The sequence below is a fragment of the Ambystoma mexicanum genome, chromosome 7p (genome assembly GCF_040938575.1).
Source record: "Ambystoma mexicanum isolate Mex_15411 chromosome 7p, UKY_AmexF1_1, whole genome shotgun sequence".
Taxonomy (NCBI): Eukaryota; Metazoa; Chordata; class Amphibia; order Caudata; family Ambystomatidae; genus Ambystoma; species Ambystoma mexicanum.
Window position 1 is genome coordinate 495632619 of NC_090939.1, and position 21342 is coordinate 495653960.

At 44.9% G+C, this 21342-nt stretch overlaps 1 protein-coding gene across 6 annotated transcripts in view; it reads right to left on the reverse strand.

Annotated features, from left to right (window-relative positions):
• The window catches only part of DDX3X (DEAD-box helicase 3 X-linked), a 466925-nt gene extending 446783 nt beyond the window's left edge, over positions 1 to 20142 (reverse strand). For 4 of the 6 annotated variants that reach the window (XM_069636524.1, XM_069636522.1, XM_069636521.1 and 1 more), the window contains exon 1: positions 19620 to 19829. In XM_069636524.1, the coding sequence (XP_069492625.1) occupies positions 19620 to 19664 (45 nt within the window). In that variant the 5' untranslated portion in view covers positions 19665 to 19829. Of the gene's footprint in view, positions 1 to 19619 lie in introns of all 6 variants that reach the window. The other 2 variants (XM_069636525.1, XM_069636523.1) reach the window with 2 other exon arrangements.
• Positions 20143 to 21342: the final 1200 nt, after the last annotated feature.

Sequence of the window (21342 nt, forward strand, 5' to 3'; positions counted from 1 at the left end):
CCGGGTGTTTAAGCGCGTTATAAATACGTAACTAAGACAAAAAAAAACACAATTACGCAACTAAGAAAAACAAACAATTCATGTAACAGCGCCTCGATGCCTGCGGGCTGTGTGAGCGCTTTATAAATGTAAAATAAATAAATAAAAAATAATGAAATGACCTCCAGAAATGGATTGAAGCTGAAACAGCTGTATGGCAAGAAGCAGGTGGCAAAGGGGAAGAGGAAGAAGCAAGAACCGCAAAAGCCTGGAGACACTTAGTGACCGCACTGAACGGGTCAGCCCAGGATTGGTCAAGTGGACAGGACTCAGTTGAAGATATGGGAAGAGAATCCCCTAGGCAAGATGGAGATGCGCAAGGTGAAGCAAAGTAGGCTTGAAAGGGGGGGGGGCGGGCAAGCAGTAGACACTGGAGAACATGTATACATTTCAACTGCTGAGATATGTACTGCAAAGTTGGGTTGTGCGAGTAATAAAATCAATAATATTGTTTAAAAAAAAAAGACAAGTGCAGAAGTAACCTTGTCAAGGAAAATACTTACCTTCTGTGGGCTGAAGCAAGGATGCACGCTTGCTCGTTTGCTATTCAGCCTCTATCTTTCAGACCTGAGACTATCACAGTGAGATTGTCTTTTTCACAAATGTCTTTTTGGACCATTGGCCTCCAGTGCCATATTTATGAATGAAAAATGGTATCGGGAGACATGGCATGACCATAAATGTCGGAAAATCTAAAGTCCTGGCGATGTCATCTGTTTCCAAGAAGCAGAAAGAAAACTTCGGCTGGAGAGTGGAGGATAAACCCCTGGAGTTGGTTAAATCTATGGTTTATTTGGGAATCATGATAAACAAATGTCTGTACTCTCAGGGACATAACACCTTGAGGGACCAAAAAAAAAAAAAAATTTTTTTTAAAAACCAAACACAGGGGACAGTCATTGTCAGGAGTTTGTGGTTTTTCACTGACCTGTGATCACCGTTGTCCAAACCCTCACATATGGTGCAGGTGCAGTACTAAACCTCCTATGGCAAGTGTGGGCATTATTAGAGGGATATTTCTGGCGTAGAGTTTTGAGGCTTCCAAGATAGCTACTGGTGGCAGTGCTCCGCCACGAACTGCGTTTGCAGTCTATGATTTCAGTGGTATTATGGAAGTCCAAAACACTATTGCAAATCCACATTAGAAAAAGGGGTGCCACCTTTCAAAATCCTGAAGCCGCGTAAGGTGAAGGAAGCTCAATCAAGGAATGGAGGTGAAAGATCAAAGTACAGCTAGCCTTCCATGATGTTGTGGGGGGGCCCTACTGGGAAATCTGGACAAAGTTAAGGTCTTTCAAAGAGCTGCCTGGATAAACTGGCACAGGGACCCAGTGACATTGTCCAAAAGGTTTGTGGGACTATCGCTGCTTCGCCCTGGGGTTTAGGGTAACGGTGGGACCCTGGCCCACATGTGGTGGCGATGCCCCATGGGCCAAATATTTAGGAAAGAAGCGCCGAGCTCGAAGGAAGAGGTAACAGGGATAGGATTAGTCCTTGATCCATTGCAGGTGCTACTCTGGCCCCCTAAACTTTTTTTTTAAAAGACGGAGGAACAGACAGTTGAAGATGTGGGAAGCCAAAGAGTGGGGAGACTGGCCATAGCCCAATGTTGGAAAATGGAAACACTCCGAAAAGTGGTATGTTAAGGTATTATACCGTCACCAACGGAGTTGGTCCCCAGGCGCTCTGCAAACGAGAAGGTGGGATGGGTTAGTAAAGTGATGAAGAGGGAGTAGGATAGTGAGGAGTGTTGTGAGCTTCAACTCGGTATACACTGGATGCTGAGCTTTGGTGAGAGTATTGGATCAATGTTAGTCCTCGTGTGCTGTTGGTGCAGGTTGTGGTGTTAAGTGTGTGCGGGTTGTTGTGCGAGTTTGTGAGCGAGATAAGTAGGCAGAGATTTAGTGGGTTATAGGACATTTACAATTCCATCTAAGTGTGGCACCTGCCAGCCCCCTCAGACGCAACTCGGCTAGTGTCCACAGTTCCATCCAAGTGTGGGAATGTTAAGGATAGTGGTACCACGCCACGTCACCAATGGAGTGACAGTGGTCGTGTTCTGCTGGTAGATTCATCTCGGAATACACCATGCGACGAGCTTTGGTGCAAGTGTTGGAGCGATGTCAGTCCTCGTGTGCTCTATGGGTAGTTTATGTGTTGGTGCAGTGGCGGGGTGCATGTGGCTTGCGGTGCGAGAGGTGGGGGGGATGTGATTTCAGTGAGTGAAGCATGCATAAAGTTAGAGCTATTGGTAAGTGGGTTATATTTTGGCATCTAATCTTTGCATTATGGGAAGTGAAAGTGCAAAACATGGTCATGGAAAAGCTCAGCGGTGGTGGATGACAGCATTGAAGCATTTCATGCTGAGTGGTCTGCCCTATTGCTAAAATGGGGGCTGGAGGAAGGTAGCCAGGTGGACTAATCCAATGTGTGCGCAGAGTGGAATGGGGAAAGAGTGGGATGTGGGGCCTGGAGGGGGGCCGATGTGCTATATACAGACGTTACAGTTCAGACCTGAGACAGAAGCAACCTGCACCATTGAAGTTAGACGAGGAGTTGAGGGTGGTGGGAAGGGGGGTGGTGGGAAAGGGGATAGGGTGATCAAGACTGTTCTTGCCAAAGTGGGTTACACTTGTTATGGTAACATTGAAAAAGTCTGGTTCTTATTATAAATGTTAATAAAATAAAGTTAAAAAATAATTGTGGAGAAAATGCTGAGGTCATCGGAGGGGAATTGGGAGTGGTAAGCATTATTTTCTACGTGGTCTCTTAAAGACTAGGGCATCGTGTTGGAAACAGACTTGGATACCTCTTAGGGTTTTAGCATAAGGGATTTTAATTGTCTGAGTGAAGCACGATTAGTGGTCTACTTTGTCATTTCTCTTTTAATGGATTTGTTTTTCCCCCCTCTTTGGAAGGAGGGCTGCAACTGTTGGTTTCTATTTGCTTTCTTTGTTTACTGGAAAGCAATTTAATTTTTTTTTTTAAATCCAAGCTCTATTAGCAGGTGCATGGTCTCATGTGTGTTGCACTGCCAGACTCCAACAACGTGACCGGATGAGTCAATCGTCTAGATACGGGAGACTTGGATGCGCTGCCACTGGAGCCAAACACCCTTGGTGCCGGCTTCAGACCGATGAGCAGCGCCTTCATCGGTTAGTGATTTCCCAGGACTGCAGAGCAATGCAATTTCTGATGTTTTGGATAAATGGGATGACGTAAAAGTAGGCATCTTCCAGATAGAGAGTTGTCATGAAGTCCCCTTCCTCCGGCAGAGTATTTGCTGCAACGAGACCATCCTGAACTGGGGCCTAGGTATTTGAGGCGTCGCAACTCCAGGATTGGGTGCCACCTCCTGGAGCAGCTGTGCAGTGTGTTCCTTCCTCGTTACATGTGGAATACAAGGGCACTTGTGTTTGAATTCCAGCATGTGCCCTTCCTGCAGAAAGTCAATCACCCATTTGTTTGTGGTGATGTTTTTCCAAGCATCGAAATTTGACAGACTGCCTCCCACTGGGGTGTGGAAGTGGGGGCCTGGACCAAGTGAGACATGCTTGGTTGTTTGTGGCTTTCCTTGCGGGCACAGACAGCGCTGCGAGTCTCCACTGAAGGCCTGGGACCAACCTCTTTGATTCCTGCGCTGTGGAGCAAGAAGGCGGTGGGGGCGTATCCCTTTGAAGATCTTCCAAACATCCTGGAGGACTGAAAGGAAGCGGTGCTGCAGGGTTCCTAGGAACTTTGCAGTCTGTCCCCACCTGGTTGGCCTGCAGAGTTTCATCCACCGCTTTTCCCAAGAGATTTATTGCCGTCGAAAGGTATATCCACTACCTTGGCCTGAACGCCAGGCCTAAAATTGGTAGCCTTCAGCCAACCTAGACGCCTGAGCGGTACACCATTCCCGATTTAGCAGATGCTAGAATTCACGACAGCCACAGTGAGAAAATGATCGGAGGCCACCTCCCCTAGTACCAGATCTTCCATCATCTGGGCGTCCGGCAAGAATTCCAGGAGTGGGCCTAGTTTAAACCACAACCCCATCATACCAGGCCAGGATGGCTAGAGCATTGGCAGCCTTGAGGTTGATGCTGCAGCATATGATGCGCTTGCCCGACGAATCTAGCTTCTTCCCTTCTTGGTCTGCAGCCAAAACCACTAAATCCAGTGATGGCTGTGAGCCAAGACATTTGGAGCAAAGTCCAGCACCCTGGATTTTTTTCTCTAGCAGTCTTGCTTTGATGATGCGTAGCTTGGGGACTTAAAGGCCAGGCCTTCTTACCATACCTTGTCCAAGGCAGAACAGTCTTCCTGGTTGAAGCCTGTCTCTGGTAGAGGAACCTTCCTCTCCTCTAGCAGCAAATTAAATAAGGCAGATGCCTACACCATCATGGAATGACCAGGCTTCATCTGGAGGTGAAGCTCTGGGCCCCCCCGCCCCCTCAACATCATCGGCACCTACCGGCTCCCCATCGGTTATGACGAAGTCATCAGTGTCTGTTGTGCCAGTGTCCGCGTTTGTTGCCTTATCAGTGTAGAATCACCCAGCAGTGTTGGGACAGGCAGTGTTGACTGGTCACCTCAGGGTAGCCGAGGGATGCCTGTATGGAGGCCTCAAGGGCTGCACCTGGGGTAGCTCCCTGACAGGCCCGCTATGGGTGGTAGCTGCTGCTCCACCTCCAAGAGCAGATAACCGAGCACTGAAGATGTCCTGGAACTTGGAGGGGGCCCTAGGCCCCATGTGAGGAATGCAGGTGTGCCTCACTGGGCTCGTGTGCCTTGGCAAATCCGCTCCTATAGGACTGTAGCCACATGCATGCGAGCAATCTGGCCGTTTATATTAGCTTAGACACAGCACAAGGACCAAGTGAGCCGTGTGTCCCGTCTCCTGGTCTAGCCACTTTACTCGGGGCTACAGACATGACCGGCACCTTTACTGACGGTAGTGGCAGTCGAAGCAGTACTCGAGGCAGTGAAACACCCCCCCCCCCCACCCCACCAACTTTGATTCTCCTATATCATGGCAATGTCAGTTCCCCTCCCAGGAAGCTGTCGTTCCTGTACAAAATGCCATCTCAAGATCTGGGAGACACTACACCCATGCCCTCGAACCCAATTTAGCAGCCTGGCTCCTGAGGTCCTAGAGTTCAGGAACCTTCAGCTCCCTCACATGTATGGACATTCTCAGACGTATGGAAACCTACCATCAGACATTGCTACTCCAGGGTTTATTTGATGTAATGTCAATCCTATTGCTCACCTAAAGATATCGTCATTTACCTAACCCACCTGTTAGATTCAGGACTGGTTTTCAATTCTCTCAAAAGTTCAATTGGCCACACTTTTGGTTACACCATGTCCCAGAGCAAGGTTTTGTGGTGGTAGTGTGGCTAAATATTGTATTTGTGGCGCCATGTTATGTGTGCCACTGATCTCCTTGTCCATTTATGCTGGATAAGCCTGGACTTTTAACTGACTGAAGTGAACATCTTGAAATCAGATTAGCCACTGGAAAATTGGGTGCCCCCGATAGTCCCAAACATATGTTAACACTACTGTAGTATTTCCAACACTCCTGTACCACTTCAGATTACCAAGACAGTATCAGTTACCATCACAAACAAGCTTAAGTCATATGCTCCTGTTAACTTGCTAAGCCAAGACCTCCCGAGGCAAGAATTTAACAGTCCTGCTTAACTGGATTATGCTCTGCAAGAATACATGGATGAGAAGGAGTGAAAATGCACACTGAACCCAAAGTTACAGGCACAATGATGATATTTTTTGGCAGTGCTCCAGATAAGATTAGGAAGTGGAAGTATCACTGTTTGTGGCTTTTTAAAAATATTTTAAATGCCTTTGATCATGTTAACAGGGCAGTTTTGTGGCAAAAGGTTAATGAGGACAGGTACCCTCGGCCACTTAACATGTGGGAAGCTTTGCACCAGGATTCCCAAAAAAAACCCAAATCAGCCTAGCCTCTTATGGGTCATCCACAGCATGGATTTGGTTATTTATATAGCACCCTTTCCCCACGTGTGTCCTCAATACACTTTTTCCTCAGTTGGAACGCCCTTGGTGACCACAGTATGTGGTTGGAAATTCTAGGGAGTTTAACATAAGAGATGCATGTGTGCAAGTTGCCGTTTTAAGACTTGGGTGGCTGGCATGGTTCGACCAAGGAGCCCAAGGGAGGTCAGACACATGGTGGGTGCTGTTGAGGGTTAGAGATTGCTATTGTTGAGAGAGACTACGTGAGGCCAGCTCTACCAGTTACCTTTCGGGCAAAGCTAGTGGCAGAGGTGTTCAGGTACATCGGGTGTTTGAGTCTGGGCGGCCATGTGTGAACTAGACCAGATGTGCTTGGCCATAGCCGTATTCTATCGTGCATGGATGCTTGGCTCTGCCTGCATCCACTAGTGGTGTGAAGATATATGTACTGTAGGCTGCGGGATTGCTCAGCTGGGGTAATATATGTCCAGGTCTAGCATTGAGAGTCCTATATCAATGGGGCTAGCTTTCATACTGCAGCTGGTATCCAAAGCTACACCTAGATTTGAGAATACGGTATAGTGGGAGAAAGGCATATGAATCTAGTCCTTTGCCAGGGAAGCGTCCTTGCTCCCTCACTTTTAAATTATATCAGAGCAAAGACATTATGCTGGGAAAAAAGCAAGGCTATATCTGCTGTGAAGTACAATATCTAAACTATGCAAATGACATTGTCATCTTGGATATGACCCCCAATAGGCCTCCAGCGGGCACTGACAGTATTTTGGCATTTTTGAGAAACCTCTAAGTTTTGGTATTTAATATAGAGAACTCTAAGTGGAAACATTTTAGATGGTCGCTGAATGGGCAAAATGTTGAAGTGATAAGTACCCAGGCTCTGACCTATGCCTTCAAAGGGAAGCTGGGTCCCTCTAACATGAAATCAAAGTGTGCTGCAGTGCAGTTGAGGAAGTTCGCCCATAAGTTTGGGAGATTTTCTGCCCTCTGCAACTATAGGATATATATATATATATATATATATATATATATATATATATATATATCCTGATTTTTGGGGCAGAAGTACAGGAATGATAATATTAAAAGGTTATTTGTACTGTGCACCATCACCAAAGGAGTGGTCCCCTGGCGGATCTGAAAAGGACGTGTGAAACGGAGGGTGTGCGAGCGGTTAGTATATTATATAGTCTTGTAAAGCGCATGTACACCCGGAGGCATCTTGCTGGAGCAGAACATGCAGAGAAAAGACGTGCAGTCAGGGCCAGCCGAAAGGCCAAATGGTTGGATGTCGCCCACAGTGACCGTGTCAGTTGTTTCCAAGCTGTGGTAAGTGCCACAGAAAAGGTCTGAGCCCCGGTCCTGGACCGTCTCGCATAGGGAACTGATAGTAGTAGGGCAGCCGGAGACCGAAGGGGGTGAGCAGGGACAGAATGACAAATTTGTCCTGAAGATATTCAGCTCCTATCCTGTAGAAAGCTCAGTGCACTAGGCACAGATTTAAATGATCAGTTTCTCAATCGCAAGCCAGTGTAGCTGTTTCAGGAGGGGGGACATGCGAGTACATGCCAGGGAGCGCAAGACCACTCTAGCTGCTGCATTCTGGAGCATTTAAATGTGCTTTATCATAGTAGCGTGCAGTGGGAATAGGAAAGTGAGATGTTCTGTTGGCAGCTTCAGTTTGGTTTGCATCGTTCCGAGCTTAGGTTTGGTTTGCGTGCCTGAGCGATTCCCCATGTGCTGTTGTAGCGGGTTATGTGTTTGTATGCTGTGAAGTGTGATGAAGTATGTGCGGATTGCTGTGCAGAGATGTGGTCGTTGAGTTTCTGGAGGGGGAAGTGTGCAGGAAGAGGTTTTAGTATTGGGTTAGCAGGGTTTTTTCCCTTCCCTCTTTGCTGTGGTCGATATCTGTGACCACCCTGTGTGCTTTGATATTGACATCACCGACATGTCCAGTATAACAATGGTGAGCCATACAGACAAGTTCATATTCTAGAGAGTTGATCTTACCAAATATTTAATTCAAATTTTCCCCTTTACCACTTTGTGACAATGCACTAAAAATGCGCAAGATTCTGCTTCCTTTTCTCACCCGAGTCAACACCTTAAGAGTGCCCATCAGGTAGTTTTATTTCGCCATTACATTACGGAAATGTAATATGCATGGAAATTTTAGATATGAAATAAAGTTTCATTTATGGGTTTTTATTGATATGTACCATTGACTACATCAGTTTGCATCTGTTCAATTCACAGTTTTCATCCATACTAAAACAAGTACTGTGTTACCGGGGGATGATGGGGACTTAAGACTACAATTACATCATCCTTTGGAGCTGGTCCAGAGCATGAGGTATGCGCATTGCAGTTCCGTTTAATGAAAGTATATCCTAGATCTGATACTATTAGACAGTGACATTACTATAAACAAGCATCTTTTCAAACTTTCACCATTTCAGTTCCAACGTTACAATTTCTACCCTAATGCATGAATACAATGCAAAATGCTCGAGTGCAACATTACAAACAGTGGATTTTGCACGTGAACTCTGATCGATTACACTAGCCATCATTCAGGTGAAATTCGAAATGTATATTTTGACTAAAGGACACAGTTTACGAGGGTATGTACGCAATGTGTGCAAGGAAAGAATATTTTAAAAAACGATGGACTTTAAATGAATATTCTATGCAAGGGATGCACACATGGTCAGGAATTAGAGGAGGCACATGGATCAGATGTAGCAGACCAGCTTGCTGGTACGGTCGTTACAGTGAAGAACCTGGTTTCACAGAAAATCAAGAAAACAAGGGTAAAACAATTTTGTTTACAAAAACTGGTTTAGGCTGGTGTCTTCATAACATGTTTTTTTAAAAATCTAAAATGTTGTACTGTATGTCGGTTTTACATTGAACATGTTTTTACAACCCATCTCCCAGAGGCCCAGAAGAAAACGAAGTATGAAGACAGACAACCAATGAAACCAAAGATGCTGCTTGCCAAACAGATTTCACCATGGAGCAGCTACTATTTGAGGCACTGTGTAGTACAGTGAATACGCAGACTCGAGATGCTTATGCCCAATGGCGAGCATGGGTAGAGATGGGAAGAGTAGAAGAAAGTTGATTGAATGAGGAATAGGGAAAAGTGTGTGAAGGAAAGAATAGGACTACCGTCTTGTCAGTATTAAATGGAATTCGATTTTGTGAAAGATCTCACTTTGACTGTTAAACATACACAAACGAAATCGCTCATGCTTTTTTTTCCTAGGACACATACATTGCCACAAAACATTACAAACGTGCCCTGTCCACTGAATGCAGACCTTGTGGAACAGTCCAGTTCCCGGTTCAAACGATTAGCAACTATTTTTTTGTTCAACAATGTTTAAATTGTCCAAATAAAGCGTCCAAGTTGTCTTTTGAAATGTATCCTGTCAATTTTTTTTTAAAGTGCCTTTTGGAGGATGCCATACAGTGCAACACACTGCTTCCACACTTCCCGCTTTCGTAAAGCTCTTGTGGGTCCCTTCACTGATCATGTGAGGGTCAGATGGATATCAGCATGAAAGTAACTTTGGGGTTCTGCAGTTACCTTACCATGCACGTGTCCAAATAGCTGAATAAATATGCGCCCCACAAAGGAATGAGATCTAGGCTACATAAGAAACTTGTCACGCAAGAACTACTGATAAGCAAAACAACGCATCAAAGGTGGTTGTTGAGAAATTGGTGCATGCTGGCCTATATTTTTATGGGGCCATGTTTTAGGGGTTGTTGCCATCGGATGCCTCAGAGGGCCAGTCTATGATTTGCAGCCCTCAAAATCTTACGATTTCAAACGCTGTGTGGATAGTTGTCAGTGTTACCAGATATATGACCACTCCTGATTAGGTATATCGGAGGTGAAGTTGAAGTGGTGCTGGGGTAGGGTCTGGGGACCAGAAGAGTTTAAAGGGAACAGGGGTCATGGGTTCAAGGGACCGTGGCCTGGCAGGAGGGGGTTGGAGATGGCATGAACCAGTGAGCAGAGACGGATTGTGCACTAGGGTTGGAGCAGGGCTTGTGCCAACATTCTCGTACAAGCACATTTTGTCGGGGCTCAAGGTTCCCCACTTGCAAAAATGATTAGCCGATTTGCTTTCAGAACAGGCGACAGGCTGAGTCGATCTGGGTGCTTGCTGTGGGAGGCACTGGGAGAGTGAGCAGTTCAATAATGCATTTGGAAGTAAACTAACTTTTCATGTAAAAATGAAAATCACTACAAAGTTTGCACTGCATTGGTGGATGCCAGCAAACAATTTTTTTTTCAAAAATATTTCAGATGCCACTGGTCTGCAAGGCTATTTGCTCACATTGGAAGTGATGGCCAAAGAGTTTGAATTTTGATTGCGAGCTGTAAGGTTCGTCCTTGGATGAAATGGCGGTGTATAATACCATCAAATACGATGAAGGTTCACCATTCCAAAACTGGACAAGGAACATGCAATTTCATTTTATGAAAAATGTGTTGATCTGAACGGAGTCTGTTATGCCGAGAGAATGGAAATGCAGATTTTTTAAGTTTTACTGTAGACGATTTTATAGACAAACGTCTATGTTTCATTATCTGACCGTTATTTCTGGCTTACAATGCAATGGTTGTTTGTGGCATATTGCAACGACATGCAAAAATAACCGGTGTGTACTTTTCTTTGTCCCGGGCAAATGGGCAGTCCAGAGCTAAAATGTACGTAGACCACATCGGGTTCCCCAAGCTCCACCGACACCAAATTCTACACTAATATTCGGTTAAAATCTTCTGTCAACTTCCACATCCCATTGCGAGCTAACCATACTCTAGTATTAACCTAGCATCCTTGAGTTCCACTGGAACCCATACTACCCATTTAACAGATACACCTAGAACTGTCACTCAAAGCAACTTCAAACCATTCAGATTTACCAACATATCCATAGTGGAAACTGAAAAGGTGATATCATCCCTAAAACCATCTAACTGCCGAGGTGACAGCTGCCCAGCACAAGTTATTAACCTTTTAACTGCCATGGGTTCCCCCCCCCAGTGCCAAAGGCTTTTTTGGTGATTTCAGTGTTTCACCATGCAAAGCCTTCATTAACCCCTTAAGCTATCTCGTCCTTGGCACTGGGGAGGTAATACCAAGGATGAGATACCTTGTCCTTTGCACTTAAAGGGCCAAGGACATAGCTAGAGACTTAGCACCCTTCATCTCTAAATGAATCAATGCCTCCTTTAGATCCAGCACTGTACCCACAAACCTTAAAAAAAAAACAGACCCTCCACCCAGCTATCCCGACCAATTACAGGCCCATTACCATGGGCCCATTTCTCCTTAAAATCGACAGAGTAGCCTACCTCCAGATCCAAACTATCTAGAGACAAGCCAACTACTAGGATCACGTCAATCTGGATTCAGACCACTATATGGTACTGAAACGGCCTTAATCAACATTAAGACACAAATCGACGAGTTGAAGGATAAAACAGCTATGCTCCTCCTCGACTTATCGGCGGCCTTGGACCTGGTGGACCATGCCGTGTTATGCAACCACCTAGCGTCTGCCGCCTATTTCTCAAGCGAATCTATAGCCTGGGTACAATCCTTCCTAGCCAACCATACGATGAGAGTGTTCTCCCCTTAGCTTCAGCGGACCCAATACAAATCACATGTGGCGTCCCACAACGTTCATGTGTCCCCCCCCACAATGTACAACATCTTCACTGAGCCACTCTTCGACAAACTTGACAGACTGGGGGTAACATACTAATTATGCGGACAATACACAGATCCTCATACCACTATCTGGCAACTTTGTCGAAGACAGCTCTAGTAAACAAGATTTACCTCCTCATTCAGGCATGGATGGCCTCCCGCGGCCTCTGCCTGAACGATGACAAAACAGATACTGATCCTGGGTTCCGACTAAACTCAAAAAACTCAGTCCTAATTATCTCACCTTCAGCATAGATAGCAATATAATTAAAAGTGGCAACTGAGGTAAAAACACTAGGTTTCTACCTCGATTCCACTTTCTCTAAAAAAACAAGTCATTTCCTACGCTTCCTCCACAGCCTACACCTGCAAATTAATCAGGGTCTGCAGACCCGACCTTTCCAAAACCAATTGCATCACACTAGCCAATGCCCTAGTAATGTCTAAATTGGCACCAGTAAAACTGTCAAACAAAATGCAAATACTGCAGAATAATGCTCTTAGAGCAGCCTTGGACATACCCCGCATAGCACACATATCCAACATCAGGAAAACCCACCTTTGGTTAAAAAAAAATAAATAAAAAAATAAATTAAAAAAAAATTGGTGACAGTTCTCCTTAAGACGCTTTCTCTCACCCATAAAGGACTGAATACGGTGCCCCCATACATCTCGGCTAGACTGACCAGAAAACACTCTACTCACCACACTAGAGCTTCTAACCACTTCCTACTTGAAACTCCCAGAGTGGAGCAAGCTTCCCGTGCCTGGAATGCACCCCCTACTGCGTTGAGAGCTAATCTACCCTACTCTAGATTTAGATGCAATGTGAAAAGCTGGCTCTGGACCAATGACGACCAACAAACCGATCCTCTGCTCTAGGCCCGGATCGATCATCGCATATATTTACCTTGATATTTCTGAAACTGGACTATAGATCATCTCATCGCCCCTTGTGATGTGAGGGACCCACATCCTATATCATGTATATTTGTATTGTAAATACGTTAATAACACATGTAATGCATCTTCTGTATGTATCCTTTGTATGTAACCCAAGCTTAAGTATTCTTGCGACTGCTGCGTCCGGCTACCCCTGGGTTTGGAGCGCATTATCAAATAATAAACTAAAGCACATCATAGATTCCAACTTTCCAGGATGTTTTCTCTGTGTTTCCATCGTTTAACATTTGTGTTAATCATTAGTTTTCACACGGTGCAGAAATAATGGCTAAAATATAAATTAGAATAAAGAACAGCCACTGAAACATATTTTTTGTTGTTAGGTTTTCTACACAGCTACATCCTGCCTTTCTGCGAATGTTTTGGGACAAGCGGCCCAGGCCGATCTGCCATTTCATGCTACCAGCGATAAGGAGCAACCTGACATGGTTGACTGTGGCCTAACGCAAAGCCGATGCCAAAGCCTTGCACAGTGTGCCCAATGCGCTTCTTATACCCAAAAGGAACACTGACTAACGATAAACATTTGTGGATCGAGACCAAAGAAAGAAATTACCAATGTGGTTGAATATTGCAATCGCCGGATGTTCTACGAGCATTTATTGTGAAATAAAAGCACATTATAAATTGCAGATAATTGCGGTTTCTTGATGGGTTTGCATTCAAACTTGAGACACGCTGTGTGTTGATATTCCAGGTTCTGCACCAACTGTCAGCAACACATAGGTGATGACTGGGCGCATTTGGCTATGCTGCCCAGCAACGTCATGGAGATAGGCAGAGATTATCGCTAGGAATGGTGATGTCAGCCTCAGGGGCAGGGGGATACGATTCAGTGCCACCATGGCAGTTCACCTTAGGACAATGTGGCAACGGATAAGATTAGCCACACCATACTGCCCGATTTTGCTCGTTAAAGTGAGGAAAACTACAGTAAGGTAGTTTGATCGATCAATGTATGCTTAAACACATGCCTGAATGCTTGGGACAATAATATTTTTGAGCGCACCATTCCTTTAAAAAGCACACAGGTATAAACACTTCTGGCCAGCTGGTGCGCCTTATTGTGATCTTTCCCTGTATGCGTTTGGTTGCAGATTCAAGGGTGTATATGGGAAGGTACATGAAATAACCAGGATACCTTAAGTTCTGTACAAACAGTTACCCAACGGCGACCCATACCGGTGAGTTAAGCGCCGAGGCATGTTACATTTAACCAATGATAACGGAAAGCCTGCTGCCAACATTCAGTTTTTCTGAAATTTGATTGCAGTCGTCCATGGTTAGCAAAAAAGGCAGTAGCAGGGACTACATCTAATGAGTGTCCCGACCGGACTACAGTAGAGCAAGTACCATTTACCTCTATATGTAGAAGTGGGGGAGTTCGATACTGATCCCATTCAGATTAGTAAATCTTAAGGGCTACCTGCCCTTTGACAGGCTCAGCCAGAAGGGATAAAGTTGTGTGCATTGGGGAGAGATCCCATTGGCCTGAACTTCCATCTAGATTCATCTGGGGGCCAAGTCCTGCAACTATTTATTGGTCACATGCACATATATCTGTGCTTTGATGTAGAAGAAATGAGGTGGGGCAGAATGGTGGTGCCAACAGGGTTGTTTTATTTTACTGTAGATTAGGACAACTACTTCCGTCCTGAAGAAGGTTGGAGAACAATTAAGGGCCACTGTAAAAAAGGCCTGCTGATGTCAACACCAGTATGCATATGGGGTGTAGAAAAAGTGATGGAAGTGTTGAAAAGGCCATGCATGCTACAAGGCCATTATAGGAAATGTACAATTAATGAGTATTGTGAATGTGTGTGAATGATGGAGTAGTCTAGAGTGAGCCATTATGGAAAAATTGTGAGTTTGGCTTTTAATATATTGTTTTGCTTACCACAATATTGACACTATATGAAAATATATATATATATATATTTTTCGAAATGTGCTATAGTATTGTCTGCTCTCTTGTTCTCGGTCCATTCTCGTTTATGCACACTAGCAGGCCAAGCAAGAGCGTGGTGAACTAAACCGTATCCAGCCAGTGATATAGCTATATAAACCTCTGAATAAATTAACACTGAACAAAATATCCCCCCTTTTTTATTTTCGTTAGGGGAAGGGTCATCTAAGGAAAGTTAAGGAAATACCTTTATTATAAAGCCAAGCAGTAGGCGATGCCACCCGTAAATGCTCTAAGACAGTTCAAAAGGATTGTTTGACAACTTGTGCTGGTTTCCCTGTGTTGTGATGTTCTAAAAATCCACTATACTGCAGCGTATGACACCAGAGAAGGAATTTGCTTGCGGACACTGAAAGAGGAAAGGAAATCACTGGCTAAAGTGCCAAATCATTTCAAACATCAAAGTATAATCAGATTATGGTCGCGTGGCTCCATAGGAGCAACAATGAAATGCATTTATAGTAAATGCTCTATTAAACTAGTATAATTTGAGGATTTAGAGTCAACCCGTCATCTACAGAAAATCAGTGTACAAAAATGCAATTTATCCCAACTAGTTTAAAATGAAGCAATCCCTGCAGGAACAACATTTGACATCAATGTTTAGTTACCAATGTGCTGGGAGGGGGTTATTCCAAGGGTATTCACAGATGGCCTCGTGAATTCATCATTACCACCAACAGACTATTCTACTAACAAGGCTAGAATGTCCACTTTAAAAAAAAAAATGAGAAAAGTGGTATATTGGCATAAAAGACTCATACCATACATGACTGCTACCTACAGACACAAATTTGTTATATTTAGTTAAGAACTATTACAGATGGGTTTCTCCTCTTTAGACAAAGTCTGGAACAGTTTCAAACCACCATGGAGCCTGCATAATGGCTTTTGTTCTTCACAAATTCACAAAGCATGGAATGGATGACCAAACCCACCTGTAAAGACCCACGTTCAAAGCTTTCCTTCGAGATGTGTACACAGCAAGCCCCAAGTGAGGCTGCCCCACTTCAACCTGCACAAGTGCTACCAAAGATAGTAGTCCATGCCCCCCCTCCCCTCCAAATGGATGCCCAAGGGGGGCGAGGCTCTAAGAAAGGAGACTACTTTGAATAGAAAAGGTACATAGAATATCTGGATGGGCATCTTTACCCAAGGGTGGCCGTTTGAATACCACTGCAATAGGGCTATATTGTTAAGTAAACACCCACCCTTGCTAGCCGCACTGACAGCTCTGGACCACTACCCGCCAAAGGTTGTATCGTTTATTTATATTGCGCCTATACACAGAAAGTGTTTCAAAGCGCTCATGGATGGTGGGACCATGGGTGAGAAAAATATAACCCTTGAAATTCTGAGATGATAATAGTTGCCAGGCAGACTATGTGCACAAGATACATTGAACAGTTGAGACACAGCAAATAGGCCTGATGGTGATTCTGCATGTTTACCAGTGCGAAGAACAGACATGATCTTTCAAGTGCAAAGACTGTTGCAGGGGGGGGGGGGGGGGCGCGCGCGCGCAAGGTCCAAGTGAATCCAGTCAGCGGAGACTGGGGTAAGTGCAGAGAACCACTTGTGTTATTTCCAGCCAGTGCAATGAAGGTGGGTGGGTGTAGGACCCCGAGGCAAGTGCGAGAGGAATGGCAGGGGTGCCCGGGACCAGTGAGAATGAGGTGGACCAGGCAGCCAGCCAGCATGCTGTAAGGAAGAAGAGAGCGTGAGAGAGAGAGAGGTCCCGGAATATAAGAAGGTCAGGCTCAAGACAGGGCGACAGGAAGGCTATTCCAGCGGGAGATAGGTGCTAAGGATAAGGATCTCCCTCCAAATCTCTGCAGATAACCAGCTCACTCGCAGAGAGAACTAGCTCACTCACAGAAGGTTGGAGGTAGATGAACGGAGGGCTTGTGAGGGACAGTATTTAGGTAGGCAACGTTACATGATCCCAGAAAGCCTTGTGGACAATGCAGAGGGTCATTTACTTGATCCTTGCAGCCATGGGAGCCAGTGAAGGAATTTCAGCGCCAGAGTCCCTGGGCTTAAGGCCAAGGATAAGTCTTGCGGTTCTGTTCTGGATGAGCTGCAGAGGGTGCGGGGCAGAAGGGAGGCTGTTGCAATAGTCCAGCTTCTCAGCTATCCTTGTACAATAAATGGTTTCCCAATGAAATGCGAGACATTTTATGCAACTACCAAGTATTTTTTTTTAGAACAGCTACGTGGAAACGTCAAAAGTCCACGTAAACAATGCAGCATGCAGTGAACATACTTCCTACTCTACATGCAAGCTTCCAAAATACCGACCAAAAGCCAGGTTACATAAACCTTAAGCTTCCTGTCACTTTTACCCATACCCTTTCCTCACTAAACCACTTTAATTCTAGCCATCCTTCAATTGGGCACCCATGCCAAGATTACAGAGGCCTGCTATCACTGTGTGGCACTGCTTGGTGCTCAATGTCTCCAAAACTAAGTTATTGATCCCTTCCTACAGGGATAAACCCACCCTCTGATCGCCTGACAGGAATTGCCCCATGAAAGCCTTGAAACACCAGGGGGGACTCAAAGCAACCCAAGATATAACAGCTGCCAGAATTAACCTAAACATAACAAAGACAAACCCCTCCAACAGTCTAAAACAGACCACTAGAGGTCTAAGTTATGTGGCAGATGTCCGCAGAAATAGACAGGACAAAATACTAAAAACTGTAGAAATCGTCTGTAGATTACCCAATCAAGATGTACGTTTCTCAACTATGCAGAAAAAAAAAGACATCAAAAATGTGTACCCTCCACTAGCCAGCGAAAGAAAATCATGGCAAATAAGTATTGTGCCACACGTATGGAGAAATAAGGCAGCAAGGGACTTTATACCTGGCTACCAGCTTACATGACAATGTCCTCCCTGTGAAAAATTCTCTGCATATTGTTACTAAGTTTTCCATAGATTTGGACTGCCTCTACATTCTACCCATTAGCTTAACAAAATGTTACTGGAACCCTTCACTGCCCTCGCCCCACTTTGTCTCTAATCGTACTCTTCAGAACTGCCATACCCTCAGTTTGCGCCCCAATGTTTTATGCGGCAATCAAGGCAGCTCAAACGAACTAAGACAAACCCATGCGCCAACTGCTAGCCAGCGAAAAGAGATCCTCTGCCTAAATTCACAAACTGACAAAGCCGTAAACTAGGCATCACATGCAGCGCTACAGATGGGGGTGCATCGGCCGTTTTTACGCCCCCAAAAAACGGGAAATACTTCCAAAAAATTAAAAGTATGGAGCATGTTAGTACCAGTAGTACATGAGGACATTTTAACCGCCCGAATGTAGGGTAAACATGCATCTTTTAATGTGCATGAATAACTAGATGCAAAAAAAAAAAAAACCTTTCCAGGTTAAATATATTTACTCGCTTTACTATTGTAAGTGGAAATTGGACTTACTTTACAAAAAAAAGCCACTTCTCAATTGTAGCTAGAGCACTGGTCACGTGTGTATGTACATTATTAGTTTGTAAACTGACACCACACATTCACACACTTCGTACAGGGAGCAATGATTTGTTGAGCAGCATCTACCTCAGATATCGCTCAGTAAGCAAGTGCTGCATTTTAACTAGTAGCTAATACAAAGCAACTTTATAGTAATGTCCAAACCCCGAGCAGTTATAATCAAAGGGAAAAAACATATTTCACAAGCTTGAGGAATATTCAGGTAAAGGCAACCCCTCCACCCACTTTATTTTTGTTGAGGGGGGTTGTCCAAAGGTCTGACAACAGGCAACAGTTCCAATGGAAGGTGCCAGCTAAGTCTCGCCCCATCGAACCATCAAAGTTTATAAGATCCTGTAAGAATAACTCGGTCCTCTAGAATTCCTATGGACGAATACACATACATTACATCAAAATTGGGCGCTACCCGCTCTTCAAAAGAGAACAAAACAGGTCCGACAGTACAGAAGGGGGGCAGCTATACCGCATTACATATGCAGATTTCTCGATTTCCCCCCCTACAACATACATAACTCATGTACGGTAGTGCAAAAAAGTAAACACCAACACCACTGCAACAGTTTAAGGAGACCGGTACTTAAGGCGTGCATACATACACGTCAAGATGTTATTTCCAGCAAGGCTACTTGACACATAGGGCCAGGCTGACAAGAATGCGTCAGGTCCACTGTCAACGAAAGTGGGGCTAGCAAAGAACATACAAACCACACCACTTCCGGCTACTCACACTGTCTTCCCTTTATAAAAACAGTGAATAGTCTGTGCCACGGATGGCCCCTGCCAAAAACGTCATGACGCCCAGATTCGCCGCAGTGCCGGAAGACCGGCTCGACAAACCAAAGCCTTTAAGATGGCCAGAATTCAGGTCGCAGTCCTGGGTAGATAAATCTTCGGGCGTTAGCTACTGTGGCCGGTACATAATGACAGGTACAATTATTTAGCCACCTTATGATTGCCGCATCAGAAATCCCACCCACCATTTTGAAGGAACCGGCGTCAAGGATATTCAAAATGGCGGGTGGGACCCCGAACAGACAGACAATCGAGAAGTCACAACATTCACTCCTCTTTGGAAAAAGAATAACAGTATGCAGGAAAGAAAAAAAGATGGCCGCCGACCGTAAACCTCCCATTGTCCGTGGAAACGGAAGTAACCACCGGGGAAGAGGGTACCGCGCCACCCGGCCCGCATAAAACGCCCTCCCAATCAGGTTTACACTCTCACTGACAGGCCGACGCGACCCGCACAAACCGACGCGTGGTGACATCACAATGGCAAATTACCGCATGAGTCCCATTTCACCGGGCGAACCAGTAAACAAACCGCCCCTTTCAGGCCTGTTTTCTAACTGCGGGTACACCATCCGCTGCAAAGTACTGCCTTAGGAAGCGGCTGCTCACCTGCTGATCTAGATTGAGTACATTTTCCACGGCCACATGACTCATAACTAAACGATAAAGGAGTAGTCTCTCTCTTCAGGGAATCCTGATACGCCTGTTGAGGTTTCTGATGTTTTTTTGTTGGGGTGCTGTCTTGTTACTTCCACGTCCTCCGGTGTTTTCCAAAACCGTTTGTCACCGTTACCCCTGTAAGAAGAACTGCTTCTAACTGAACGACGTCAGAGCCTTCACTGTCTTCTTAAGCGCACCAGACGTCATCGCGTCACGCGGTCGGCAGCGCGCACGCGCGCTTCGGTTCTTGTTGTGCGCGCTCTCGCGCAGTTATTTAAGTGCCGGGGACCCAGCCCTAGTTCGTTTAGTGTAGCGCGTTCGTGGCATTCTCTTCCGAAAGAGTTATCCCATCGTGTTCTATACGACTGCTCTTTTGGTACGTGGCAATTAATAACCAAAAGATGCGGCGTCCTGTGTTGTTTTGCGCCATGAAGAAGCAGGCCTTGTGAGTTCAGGCTTGTGAACATCACTTGGTTGACTTATGAGCCAATAAAAGGTATCGCAGCAAGCCTTACTGAGGCGGGCATCAGGCCAGTGAGATGCATACATTCACGCTTGAATGTCTGTTTCACCTAATCGTTTAGTTCCTCTGAGAATTCATAAATCGTTTGACGATTTTCTTCTTGATGTTATGATTTTTCCTACTTACGGTAGTAAACACGACGATACAAAGATGTCTATGGGACATTAACATATCCTGGTTCGTGGTTCTTTTAAGGTTTGCACGGGTCCAAGATTTTTGGGACATAACCCCCTTTCAACCCCTTATGTCAAAGCTTGCTCAAATACCTCTAAAAAGGGACAGATTTCACCACAGCACTACAGACTATTCTTCATGGCCTCTTGCGTTTCTTAATATATTGCTTTTAATGTTATACTTCTCTCTAATTCTTCTTCCTATGCTCTTGGCCTGCCTCCCTCTTTCCTGTTCCTGACCTCAGAGCTTTAGCCCATTGTTCTTCCCCCGGTTTACCTCGGGCCCTTCTGTTTCAGCATTGTTCTTGTCTGTCTTGCTTTCAAGGTCTCTATTTGTACTTTCGGATCAATTCCTGCTTTGTAAACTTTTCATCTATTTACTTGAACAGCTCCTGCATTTTCCACATGTTGCCTCTATCTCTTCTTAACAGCTTAGCTGCATCATGAAATTCCTGCAATAGTGCTTCTGGCGCCAGGACTTGGACATCCACATGTTCCGTTGTTCATCCATATTACAGTGGATTTGGCAGTCTACATACGTCCTCTGCAATTAAGGAGTTAATCTGTCCTCGCTCTCAGTAGCTATCATTTGAGCGCCTCTCTTTTGTGATTTTACCCAGTCTCTCTTCTCGCGTCACTGCTCTCCAAGTTTTTTCCAGTGTCTTCTCAGAATTGTCTCTACCCGAGCAGTTTTATCACTGGATCCTTTTCTCTGCTAATGCTTTAGAGGAAATAAAATAAAGGTTGTTTTAGGGACGTAGCTCTGGCAACATCTATCGTAATAACTTATACAACATTGATGGGTACATAAATAATGATTGTTTGCTACTTTTAAATCTACTGTCGTATTGGAGCAAAATGATGTACTCGCACTTAAGAACTTTCCAAAAACGACTTCAATTTAAAAAGCTTACGTCATTTCCCGTAAAAGCTGGTTGGGTAGCTTGCTAGATTTGTTTGATATAAATATTGGAAC